Source organism: Aethina tumida, chromosome 5 (genome assembly GCF_024364675.1).
Source record: "Aethina tumida isolate Nest 87 chromosome 5, icAetTumi1.1, whole genome shotgun sequence".
Taxonomy (NCBI): Eukaryota; Metazoa; Arthropoda; class Insecta; order Coleoptera; family Nitidulidae; genus Aethina; species Aethina tumida.
This window is the reverse complement of record NC_065439.1, coordinates 1,812,775-1,826,935: the sequence shown is the minus strand read 5'-3', so window position 1 is coordinate 1,826,935 and position 14,161 is coordinate 1,812,775. Positions and strand designations below refer to the sequence as shown.

At 27.9% G+C, this 14,161-nt stretch overlaps 1 protein-coding gene across 2 annotated transcripts in view; it reads left to right on the top strand.

Annotated features, from left to right (window-relative positions):
* Positions 1-14,161, top strand: part of LOC109602027 (integrin alpha-PS2) — a 44,493-nt gene that overhangs the window by 20,603 nt on the left and 9,729 nt on the right. For both annotated transcript variants that reach the window (XM_020018343.2, XM_020018342.2), the window contains exons 2-5: positions 5,313-5,437; positions 5,561-5,658; positions 6,523-6,643; positions 6,706-6,767. In XM_020018343.2, coding sequence (XP_019873902.1) covers positions 5,313-5,437; positions 5,561-5,658; positions 6,523-6,643; positions 6,706-6,767 — 406 coding nt within the window. The remainder of the gene's footprint in view (positions 1-5,312; positions 5,438-5,560; positions 5,659-6,522; positions 6,644-6,705; positions 6,768-14,161) is intronic.

Genomic DNA, 14,161 nt, shown 5'->3' with positions numbered 1-14,161 from the left:
AGCGAATACGGAAATTTGTCAATGCACGAGATACACGCTAAGGAGATGAACAAGGTCATGCTAAAAACAGGTTTATCACTTTAATTGTGTGTGTGTGTGTTCTAACTTTGAACATCTAAAATTGTCTTAATACTTTTTTATATTAGTTGGCAGCAATTTGTGTCTAATTTCCGACAGGGCTGACAACATATTTATTTTTAGGTTAAGTTATTCTGACATATGTAACCTGTGTATGTTGGTAAACAAATACTATGTATAAGTTGGTACTACCAAAAGTCGAAAAGTTGCCCAATTTCTGTATTACACATACAAATAAGTCGAAGGTCTTAAAAATAACGCAATAAATTGGTGTTTAAAAGTACAATATCTATTTACATAATGAGTAATATATATATATATAAATTAGCTGAGCAAATAATCATTGAAATTTTCAAGAACTGTCTTGACTCATCAATTAGTTAATATTTGTCTCGGACAAAATTCGCCTGTGACACAAGCAAACCAATATGAATACCATTCACACATCCACACGTCCAAATATGGACACGGTGACGTAAAATTCAGTGGGTTGATTCTTTCAATTCACTCGATGCATAGGCGTATGACCTGATTTGTAACATGTAAAAAGTACCATACGGTCGTTCTCCATTTCACTAATTGTAAACAATCTTTCACAACTGAGAAGAAAAGGTCTACTTCGAATATTATAATAATGAAAATAGTCGGTGTGGGTGTTGTCAAGCGATTTTGTTAATGGCCAATGTAGGATATTTGTTGGAATGCGATAAGATTGCCTGTCTTAATTTATACTTCCTTTTAAAATTTGCTCGTACCAGCGACACGATTCTGGAATACTTTGTTGATTTTCTGATAAATGGGGTACTAGCTCTTAAGTAATAGTTAACAAAAACTTAAATATTTATGGTACTGAGGGGATATTTTGGGGAATAAATTAAAGTAAACATTATTTTCTGTCAATATAATATTATAAGTGTAGTAGCAGTAAAATATTTGCAGTACTACTTCAGTACTACTTTAAAATAAAAGTAATGAATGAAATTTTGTTACTATACAGGGTGTCACACGTTGGTGGTCCCTTAGAAGTTGTTAGGGTCCAGTAAAACTAAATATATCTGAAATTATTAACATTAGAAAGAAGAAATGGTTACATTAACAGGTTTTTTAATGTTTTATTTGATTAAGCCAAAGCCTACAGGTTGTCACATTTAAAACTAAACGTTATCAAGGCTCCAAGTTCAGCTAAGGTCTTCTGGATTGTCTCAAGTAATTAGTTTAAATGTTCCAACGTTCCAAAGAGTTGTTCATCAAAATATTTAAATTTTATTGAAGAGTTAAAGTATTTTCGACTTATTTGTGACATTTTACTGTAAAAATGGAGGTGATGAATGAAACGTTGTTACTATACAGGGTGTCACACGTTGTTGGTCCCTTAGAAGTTGTTAGGGGACAGTAAAACTAAATATATCTGAAATTATTAACATTAGAAAGAAGAAATGGTTACATTAACAGGTTTTTTAATGTTTTATTTGATTAAACCTAAGCCTAAAGGTTGTCACATTTAAAACTAAACGTTATCAAGGCCCCAAGTTCAGCTAAGGTCTTCTGGATTGTCTCAAGTAATTAGTTTAAATGTTCCAACGTTCCAAAGAGTTGTTCATCAAAATATTTAAATTTTATTGAAGAGTTAAAGTATTTTCGACTTATTTGTGACATTTTACTGTAAAAATGGAGGTGATGAATGAAACGTTGTTACTATACAGGGTGTCACACGTTGTTGGTCCCTTAGAAGTTGTTAGGAGACAGTAAAACTAAATATATCTGAAATTATTAACATTAGAAAGTAGAAAAGTTTACATAAACAAAAAGTTTTTTAATGTTTTATTTGATTATGACACAGCATTTATGTTGTATATAAAAATATTTAAAATTAGTTAAGAAATTAAAGCAATTTCGACAAATTTGTTGAACTTTAAAGTCTAGTTAAGAGACTATAGAACAATGTAATTTAGTTTCAGCCAGTTAATTTGAAATGAAGTAGCCCCTTACAAACAAGGTACACTTCAAAACTGAACGTTCGATAAGTGCTAGTACCACATTAGGTACTTAACCCTCTCGAGCAACGTTCTCAGTCGTCATTTGATTCGGGCTGATTCAACAAGAGGCGATTAAAAATAACCCAGTCAATTCGTGCCAATTAAAATGTTTCTTGTCGTGCATTTAGCACTCGCCGAGTTTACATTAAATGTTAATGCCATCTTTATGTGTTGCAACTGCACTTTGTGCCGTCGTTATTTTTTTCCATGTGACTCAGCACATGTTATGGTTCCGATGAAAGACCTTTTCGTACGGCGATAAAAACTTTTAATGTCACCGGCTTCTGTTGGTTTGTCTGAAATGTCACTTTATTAATGACCCATTCATCAAAACATCCGACTGCAACTAGGCCTTAAATAAGATGTGGCACACCTTGTTTTGTGATTGCTTTTAAATGGTTTTAATCGGCAAATTTGTTGCTACTTCCTCGCAGACAGGAAACTTTCTTCTTAAGTATTTAATTCGACTCATCCCTGTTTTCTTTCATCGGTGAACGTCTGGTTTAAGTGTAAACATTTCTTAGGAGATCGTTTATTGATGGAAACCAGAAATGATTCGTTATCCACGTAATCAATAAGCCAAATTTAATTGTGGTCAGTGTTTTCCTTCATTATCAGTTTAAGAAATAAAAAATTTGTCAACGGTGACTTATCAGACTAAAAGTTTTAGTGCCTTTAAGACCGAAATCACAGACGGTTGCACTTTGACATGAGCCCCATTAATAATAAAATATGACGGTTACGTGTCTGGAAATTTGGGGCACTCTGAAAGATTATTCTTTCACAAAAGGTTATTGGATTAGTATTTAATGATGCCCATACATTGCCATTACTCATTTTTGTTTGGGTAACAAATATTTTGTTACCAAAATTCTGGTTATCACAATAACTGTTTAGATAAAAGTGTTTATTTATTTTTTCCTGTTTTAATATATCATAAATTCACTTCCTCTACTTTCTGCACACTGTTAACTTAATTAACTTACACAATCGTTAATCAGTTTTAATATTAGTAACATAAACTGCAGCTAAAAATTGACTCAACTGTTTTATTTTTAGTCGGATACAATTAATATGTTTGGAAAGTGGACGTTAAATTTTGCAATAAACTTTTTATTGTTCCATGTATTTCGATATTCGTTCATTTTTATTTTTACTCGCACTTGGTTGTAAAACAATTTCGTTCCAAATATTTTAAATAAAGAATATGAACGTCGTTTTATTAATAATTATTTTTAATTCTGGTTTTACTACTTATTTATAATGAAATTTAGACTAAAAAATAAAGAAATTATGTTTCTATTTTTGTTCAAAACTATTAAATTACCTATATAGTGCGATGAAATAAATATAGAAATCTGTATTAAGCTTTAATTAAGCTATTGTACGATAGGTGGCAATGAGAACAGATGTTAAAGGAATGAAATTTAAATAATAAATATTACAAAATTTCAGTTTTCAGTATGTCAAGTACTAAATATTGATTTTTATAATATCTACTTTAAATAATATATGTTTTACTCAATTATTTGTTATTTAATAACAATTCAAATTTGATTTAGCATTAATATTTTAATGTTTTGACATCTGTAATCTATTAAAAGTATTATGAATTCCAATAACTAACATTGTAGTTTATTGAAATTCACAAAAAGTTAATTTAAAACAATATAGTAAGTGTAGAAACCTGTGTTATCCTGATTTATTTATTATTAAATAGGAGGCAGTGGGAAGATACATTAAAAATATTAAATTCGAGTAACATATATTGCAAAAGTTCATTTTTAGCATTTCTGTTATTAATATCTTATAGTGCATCTTTAATTAACTAATAATTTTTTGAATTAATTTGAATAAATCTGTACTTCTCTTTTATTTATTTAATTGCATATTAAAACTTTTTTGGGTACACCTTTTTTCATAAAAGAATATGTTTATTTCAAGTTACATTTCATGTTACTTTTTATTTCTTACAAATGTATATAGTGGGATGAAATAAATATAGAAATCTGTATTACTTTGATTAAGCTATTGTGTCATAGATGGCAATGAGAACGGATGATAAAGGTATAAAATTTAAATAATAAATATTACAACAACTTAGTATGTCAAGTACTAAATATTGATTTTTATAATATCTATTATAACTATTAAATAATATATGTTTTAATCAAATATTTGTTATTTAATAATAATTCAAATTTGATTTAGCACTAATATTTTAATGTTTTGACATCTGTAATGTATTAAAAGTATTATGAATTCCAATAACTAACATTGTAGTTTATTAAAATTGTCAAAAAGTTAATTTAAAACAATATAGTAAGTGTAGAAACCTGTGTTACCCTGATTGATTTATTATCAGATAGGTGGCAGTGGGAAAGGTACATTAAAAATATAAAATTCGAGTAACATTCATTTTCAGCATTTAATATCTTATAGTGCATCTTTAATTAACCAATAATTTTTTGAATTATTCTAATTTGTATTATGAATTTTTAATTTTTAGTTGTTAAAAACGTTTCTGACTGTTTTTAATTAAATTTTGTAATAAACAAAGATAATTATTGCCTCTTACAAATAACTACTAGTTTTATAAAAAAAATATAAAAAATAGTTAAACAAATAATAAGTGTTACCACACATTTATTTATTATAACTTGTCATAAATCTGTACTTCTCTTTTATTTTTTTAATTGCATATTAAAACTGTTTTGGATATATATTTTCCCATAAAAGAATATGTTTATTTTAATTTGCATTTAATGTTGTTTTTTATTTCTTAAGCAACATTATATAAAAATGTATATAGTGGGATGAAATAAATATAGAAATCTGTATTAATTTGATTAAGCTATTGTATCATAGATGGCATTGAGAACGGATGTTAAAGGTATGAAATTTAAATAATAAATATTACAAAATTTCAGTATGTCAAGTACTAAATATTGATTTTTATAAAATTATATATTATTAAATAATATATGTTTTAATCAATTATTTGTCAAATTTTGTTATTACTATTAAAAGTATTATGAACTCCAATAACTAACATTGTTTTATAATTAGTATAATATGCTGGGATGAAATAAATATAGAAATCTGTACTGGTTTGAATGGACTAATGAAGGATAGATGGCTTTTTTATACATATTATTTTATAAAAAGGTTTTTTTAACGCATGTTCATCTTTTTCAGGATCCTAGTAGGAGCACCGGAATACCAATCGGCATATCAGCCCGACGTCATAAACGGCGGGGCCGTTTTCAAGTGCAGAACCGGAGAAAACGATTCATGTGAAGAAATTCCATTCGATACCGAAGGTACCATTGTCTAGAATCTTTTACCGTAATTATCAGTCGACCGTAAAAAATTGTTAATGAGTTTTTGAGGGGTAGTTTCTAATCTCGCCTTTAACCGGATGTTCACAATCGCCTTTGTTACAGGAAATCGATATTTCGGCCAAAACCAGCTGGACAACAAGACGATGCAGTGGTTCGGTGCCACGTTGAGCACTTCTGGCTCAGTTTCTGGGCCCATTGTGGTGAGTTCAACAATTGAACACAATAATATATTTTCGGTGGATTATTTTCGAACGGCTGTGATTCACGACTAGAAAGATATTAATAAGTTTCGGCGTCGGGAGTCGCTTTACATGTGCCGGTGTAAACACCGATATTTTTAGAACGCGTACGACAAAAATTTTAAATAAATCCTACGTCGGGTGTTATTGTTGTGTGCAGATGTCGCCACCGTTGGCCGAAAATGGACATTCAGCAGCGACATCTCCTTCGGCGGTTCGTTGTTATCGGGAAAAATGACGAGGAACAAATCTCTCATAAGGATTCTTGTGGCGTATTGACATGTTGACGGACGATCGGTTTGCGAACCAGACATACCGCATTGCAGACCTGTCGACATGCCCGTATTAGCGGCGGATGACCGCAGTTTTTTTTTTCTGCGGACTTCTGCTACCACATTGTTGCGTTACTTACCGATTCGAATCTCCAGATCTGCACTTACTTAATACTTATCTGAACGAAGGATATTCTTTGACCAAATCAAATACAATAAATTAGCATTATTCGTCCTACAATCAAATTTAATTTCTCTTTTTATAAACAGTTGATTGTGTACAAATTTGGACAAAAATTAAATTTAAATCCCATAAAAATCAATATAAGGGATGAAATAACTATAGAATCCTGTATTACCCTGACTAGACTATTGTCTGATAGATGGCGCTGCGACCGAAGGTTAAGAATATAAAATATTAAACTTTTATGTTTAATTTACGATGCAATGATGGATCAACAACATTTTAATGCTAATAAATAGTTTGAATGGTTACATTTATTATGCGGAATTAATATCCACCAGCATACCTAAATTCCTGCTACATTTCCAGGCTTGTGCACCGAGGTACGTGTGGTTCACCAGAGATTTCAACAGGATCGACCCGGTGGGTACTTGCTACGTGTCCGATGGTCATTTTCGTCATTCTGATGAGTATTCACCCTGCAGAACAGGTAAGCTATACTTTAATTAATTACAATTGTGTTAATTAGGTGATGTTGAAATTTGTTTGCAGTTCATTGGGGGTACCACAGACAAGGTTCATGTCAGGCTGGGTTCAGTGCCGCCATCAATTCGGTGAGTGATTGCCAAATTTGAATAATCCGTATGGGAAGGTACTAAGTCGGTTATCAAGCCGAATACGGCGTATCGTGTCACCCACACAAACATTTTTGACCTATTATTCATCTATCGTTAGTTGTTCATACTTTTGCTTGTTTTGTCGTTGATTTATGGACATTTTTAGGAAACACGATAAAGTGTTGTTAAGAATGATGTCAAACCATTTTGATATTTTTTGATAATTTACTTAAATTATATATGTTGACTTTGTGAGAAAAATAAAAAATATGATTTAAGTATTAGTACAATTACATCTGTACTGTCTACAAGTGTGTAAAATTGATTTCTAAAGTTAGGAATCTATTTTATCTACAATAATGTCAAATTACTTTGATACATTTTAGTAATTTACTTAAATTATAACAAATTTTATATATTTATTATGTGTTATGATAGTCAGAAGTCTAAAAAGAGTACTCCCAGAAATTAAATTTTAAGTTAAGTTATTAATTGAAAAAATTAAGACTTTTTCTATGTAATTCTTAATTTTTTATTAAAAAAAGGTAAAGTATGTGTTTTACAAAAATGAATCCTTAAAATAAGTTTCAGAACTCTTTATTTACTTCCCAAAACTCTATCAAGGCCACATTCAAATTAATTTATAAGTTATTTATTCAGAGAAATAAAGTTTTCCTAATTTAAGTCTTATTTTTATTAATAACAAGACGAGTGTGTGTTTCATATAAGAATACCCAACATAAGTTATGAAATTATTTGTTTCACAGTCAGAACTCTAAATAGGTAACACGCAGAAATTAAATTTTAAGTTATTAATTGAAAAAATTAAGACTTTTTCTATGTAATTCTTAATTTTTTATTAAAAAAAGGTAAAGTATGTGTTTTACAAAAAAGAATCGTCAAAATAAGTTTCAGAACTCTTTATTTACTACCCAAAACTCTACCAAGGCCACATTCAAATTAATTTATAAGTTATTTATTCAGAGAAATAACGTTTTTCTAATTTAAGTCTTATTTTTATTAATAACAAGACGAGGGTGTGTTTCATATAAGAATACCCAACATAAGTTATGAAATTATTTGTTTCACAGTCAGAACTCTAAATAGGGAACTCACAGAAATTAAATTTTAAGTTATTAATTGAAAAAATTAAGACTTTTTCTATGTAATTCTTAATTTTTTATTAAAAAAAGGTAAAGTATGTGTTTTACAAAAATGAATCCTTAAAATAAGTTTCAGAACTCTTTATTTACTTCCCAAAACTCTATCAAGGCCACATTCAAATTAATTTATAAGTTTTTAATTCAGAGAAATAAAGTTTTTCTAATTTAAGTCTTATTTTTATTAATAACAAGACGAGGGTGTGTTTCATATAAGAATACCCAACATAAGTTATGAAGTTATTTGTTTCACAGTCAGAACTCTAAATAGGGAACTCACAGAAATTAAATTTTAAGTTATTAATTGAAAAAATTAAGACTTTTTCTATGTAATTCTTAATTTTTTATTAAAAAAAGGTAAAGTATGTGTTTTACAAAAATGAATCCTTAAAATAAGTTTCAGAACTCTTTATTTACTTCCCAAAACTCTATCAAGGCCACATTCAAATTAATTTATAAGTTATTTATTCAGAGAAATAAAGTTTTCCTAATTTAAGTCTTATTTTTATTAATAACAAGACGAGTGTGTGTTTCATATAAGAATACCCAACATAAGTTATGAAATTATTTGTTTCACAGTCAGAACTCTAAATAGGTAACACGCAGAAATTAAATTTTAAGTTATTAATTGAAAAAATTAAGACTTTTTCTATGTAATTCTTAATTTTTTATTAAAAAAAGGTAAAGTATGTGTTTTACAAAAAAGAATCGTCAAAATAAGTTTCAGAACTCTTTATTTACTACCCAAAACTCTACCAAGGCCACATTCAAATTAATTTATAAGTTATTTATTCAGAGAAATAACGTTTTTCTAATTTAAGTCTTATTTTTATTAATAACAAGACGAGGGTGTGTTTCATATAAGAATACTCAACATAAGTTATGAAACTATTTGTTTGATAGTCAGAACTCTAAATAGGGAACTCACAGAAATTAAATTTTAAGTTATTAATTGAAAAAATTAAGACTTTTTCTATGTAATTTTTAATTTTTTATTAAAAAAAGGTAAAGTATGTGTTTTACAAAAAAGAATCGTCAAAATAAGTTTCAGAACTCTTTATTTACTTCCCAAAACTCTATCAAGGCCACATTCAAATTAATTTATAAGTTATTTATTCAGAGAAATAAAGTTTTTCTAATTTAAGTCTAATTTATATTAATAACAAGACGAGTGTGTGTTTGATAAAAGAATACTTAACATAAGTTATGGAACTATTTGTTTGATAGTCAGAACTCTAAAAAGGAAACTCACAGAACTTAGTTTTTAAATTGTTAATTGAAAATGGTCTTCTCTTTACTCTTTACCATTCAGAGCTTCAGTTCTTCAAAAGTCTCCACAGCAACTCAGCAAGATTGAATACAAATGCAGGGCGGCATTTTTTCCCTAAAAAAGAAAGGAAACCAATCAATCCGGAGCCAACCAAAATCGAAACAAAAACGATAATTTATCGCTTAAGTCGTTGTGTCGCTTAACATGTAGTCGCCGTCCGAAAGAACCATTTCCAGAAGCACTTGAGCCAAACAAATTTGAAAACAATAAAAACAACACGGCAATTAATTTCAACTGTCCCAGGCTCGAAGCCGTCGCGCACATATCCAGTTGCATACAAAAGAGGAGTCGACTTTTTCTCAACGTACCGAAGAAGAACAATAAAGCCGTACATAAAATTCTACGCCACAGTTTTTATGCATGCGCATAACTGGCCCGAGATAAAAATAAAATTATAATACAATTCCTTTGCACGTTTTGCAAATGGCCAAACGTATGATTATCATGGGGATCTGGACTACCAGATACAGACCAGTATTTGCATTGCAGATGAAAGATTGCAATACGTGCCCCGTTTCAAATATTCCGAAAATAGGCACACGAGACCGGCGTTTTATTATTAGACTCTGCTGCAGATGTCGCACGTGATTTTAGTCGACTTTTTCTAATCCATTCTTTGTTCCTTGAGCTAGTTTACACGAAAACCTGAAAATGCTAACCTCACTTTTTGTGTGCAAGCAAATTTGACTGAAAACGAGGCCAAAAATGGCTTATTGACCGATTAATGATTTGATTGTAATCCAATGTCAAGAGTCGACGTTATTTGGGTCAGAGATTTGTTGCTCAACCCATGTTTGGAATCTCGCCTACAAATTAATACAATATTCACCAATTAAAGACGGTTGTAAAAAGCGTTGCCGTTAACTGGGGTTGAACGTGGCCATTAAAACGATTAATTAAGATGAGTTAATCGATGTGAATGGAATTGTTTCTGATCGTGTTTTTGCTTGCCACAATGGAAATGAGTAATACCTACAGATGCTCATCTATCTCTGTTGTGTGTGCTTCCTGAGTGTCCCCCATAAATTAGCAGGAAACTGAAGTCATAATTTATTTACTATAAAACCACAATGGTGATAATATTCTAAAATCACATTTATTTTTATAATTCCATGGTTTCAAACAGATAACGTAGGTGGTTTATGAATAGAACAATAGAATAAACATTCCGTCTATAGGAATGATTTAAAACTGTTGCATCAATTTGATGATCGATCAGTTAATAAAATTGGAACACATCTTGCCCATTTATTCTCAGTAGCAACAAGAGTAATTTCCTGAGCGTTAGCGTCTATTAATTACGTAGTTATGGTTCATGGATTAATCCAATTTAAGAAGCGACATCATTAAGCAAAGTTATACAAATCTATAGTGAATAAAACGGTGTAATTATACTAATCGTTGAATCAGTCCTTGCTTAATTTACTTTCACAATCAATAAAGAAAATTTGTTATAATTTAAATCACTTTTACTAGAAGATACAATAGACAAAATTTGTGATAATTAAAGTAAATTAACAAAATATGTTAAAATAATTTGACATTATTGTAGATAAAGTAGATAACTTTACAAACTTACAAATGAAGAGATATAATTATATTAATCCTTAAATATATTTTTATTTTCACTGATAGAATCAACAAAGAAAATTTTACCTAATTTTAGGAATTCATCAAAATATTTTATAATTTAAGTAAATTATCAAAATATATCAAATTAATTTGACGTCATTGTAGATAAAATAGATGTCTAACTTTACTTAGAAAAAGTCTTTATTTTTTCAATTTATAACTTAAAATTTTATTTCTACGAGTTCTCTTTTTAGAGTTCTGACTATCAAACAAATAGTTCCACAACATATGTTAGATATTCTTTTATGAAACACACACTCGTCTTGTTATTAATAAAAATAAGACTTAAATTTGTAAAACTTTATTTCTCTGAATAAATAACTTATAAATTAATTTGAATGTGGCCTTGGTAGAATTTTGGGTAGTAAATAAAGAGTTCTGAAACTTATTTTGACGATTCTTTTTTGTAAAACACATACTTTACCTTTTATTAATAAAAAATTAAGAATTACATAGAAAAAGTCTTAATTTTTTCAATTAATAACTTAAAATTTAATTTCTGTGATTTCCCTATTTAGAGTTCTGACTATCAAACAAATAATTCCATAACTTATGTTAGGTATTCTTTTATGAAACACACACTCGTCTTGTTATTAATAAAAATAAGACTTAAATTTGTAAAACTTTATTTCTCTGAATAAATAACTTATAAATTAATTTGAATGTGGCCTTGGTAGAATTTTGGGTAGTAAATAAAGAGTTCTGAAACTTATTTTGACGATTCTTTTTTGTAAAACACATACTTTACCTTTTATTAATAAAAAATTAAGAATTACATAGAAAAAGTCTTAATTTTTTCAATTAATAACTTAAAATTTAATTTCTGTGATTTCCCTATTTAGAGTTCTGACTATCAAACAAATAATTCCATAACTTATGTTAGGTATTCTTTTATGAAACACACACTCGTCTTGTTATTAATAAAAATAAGACTTAAATTTGTAAAACTTTATTTCTCTGAATAAATAACTTATAAATTAATTTGAATGTGGCCTTGGTAGAATTTTGGGTAGTAAATAAAGAGTTCTGAAACTTATTTTGACGATTCTTTTTTGTAAAACACATACTTTACCTTTTATTAATAAAAAATTAAGAATTACATAGAAAAAGTCTTAATTTTTTCAATTAATAACTTAAAATTTAATTTCTGTGATTTCCCTATTTAGAGTTCTGACTATCAAACAAATAATTCCATAACTTATGTTAGGTATTCTTTTATGAAACACACACTCGTCTTGTTATTAATAAAAATAAGACTTAAATTTGTAAAACTTTATTTCTCTGAATAAATAACTTATAAATTAATTTGAATGTGGCCTTGGTAGAATTTTGGGTAGTAAATAAAGAGTTCTGAAACATATTTTGACGATTCTTTTTTGTAAAACACATACTTTACCTTTTATTAATAAAAAATTAAGAATTACATAGAAAAAGTCTTAATTTTTTCAATTAATAACTTAAAATTTAATTTCTGTGAGTTCCCTATTTAGAGTTCTGACTATCAAACAAATAGTTCCACAACATATGTTAGATATTCTTTTATGCAACACACACTCGTCTTGTTATTAATAAAAATAAGACTTAAATTAGAAAAACTTTATTTCTCTGAATAAATAACTTATAAATTAATTTGAATGTGGCCTTGGTAGAGTTTTGGATAGTAAATAAAGAGTTCTGAAACTTATTTTAACGATTTTTTTTTTGTAAAACATACTTTACCTTATTTTTAATAAAAAATTAAGAATTACATAGAAAAAGTCTTATTTTTTTCAATTAATAACTTAAAATTTAATTTCTGTGAGTTCCCTATTTAGAGTTCTGATTATCAAACAAATAGTTCCATAACTTATGTTAGGTATTCTTTTATGAAACACTTACTCGTCTTGGCATTAATAAAAATAAGACTTAAATTAGAAAAACTTTATTTTTCTGAATAAATAACTTATAAATTAATTTGAATGTGGCCTTGGTAGAGTTTTGGATAGTAAATAAAGAGTTCTGAAACTTATTTTAACGATTTTTTTTTTTGTAAAACATACTTTACCTTTTTTTTAATAAAAAATTAAGAATTACATATAAAAAGACTTAATTTTTTCAATTAATAACTTGAAATTTAATTTCTGTGAGTTCCCTATTTAGACTTATAAATTAATTTGAATGTGGCCTTGATAGAGTTTTGGGAAGTAAATAAAGAGTTCTGAAACTTATTTTAAGGATTCATTTTTGTAAAACACATACTTTACCTTTTTTTAATAAAAAATTAAGAATTACATAGAAAAAGTCTTAATTTTTTCAATTAATAACTTAAAATTTAATTTCTGTGAGTTCCCTATTTAGAGTTCTGACTGTGAAACAAATAATTTCATAACTTATGTTGGGTATTCTTATATGAAACACACCCTCGTCTTGTTATTAATAAAAATAAGACTTAAATTAGAAAAACTTTATTTCTCTGAATAAATAACTTATAAATTAATTTGAATGTGGCCTTGGTAGAGTTTTGGGTAGTAAATAAAGAGTTCTGAAACTTATTTTGACGATTCTTTTGTGTAAAACACATACTTTACCTTTTTTTAATAAAAAATTAAGAATTACATAGAAAAAGTCTTAATTTTTTCAATTAATAACTTAAAATTTAATTTCTGTGAGTTCCCTATTTAGAGTTCTGACTGTCAAACACATAGTTCCATAACTTATGTTGGGTATTCTTATATGAAACACACCCTCGTCTTGTTATTAATAAAAATAAGACTTAAATTAGAAAAACTTTATTTCTCTGAATAAATAACTTATAAATTAATTTGAATGTGGCCTTGGTAGAGTTTTGGGTAGTAAATAAAGAGTTCTGAAACTTATTTTGACGATTCTTTTTTGTAAAACACATACTTTACCTTTTATTAATAAAAAATTAAGAATTACATAGAAAAAGTCTTAATTTTTTCAATTAATAACTTAAAATTTAATTTCTGTGAGTTCCCTATTTAGAGTTCTGACTATCAAACAAATAATTCCATAACTTATGTTAGGTATTCTTTTATGAAACACACACTCGTCTTGTTATTAATAAAAATAAGACTTAAATTAGTAAAACTTTATTTCTCTGAATAAATAACTTATAAATTAATTTGAATGTGGCCTTGGTAGAGTTTTGGGTAGTAAATAAAGAGTTCTGAAACATATTTTGACGATTCTTTTTTGTAAAACACATACTTTACCTTTTATTAATAAAAAATTAAGAATTACATAGAAAAAGTCTTAATTTTTTCAAT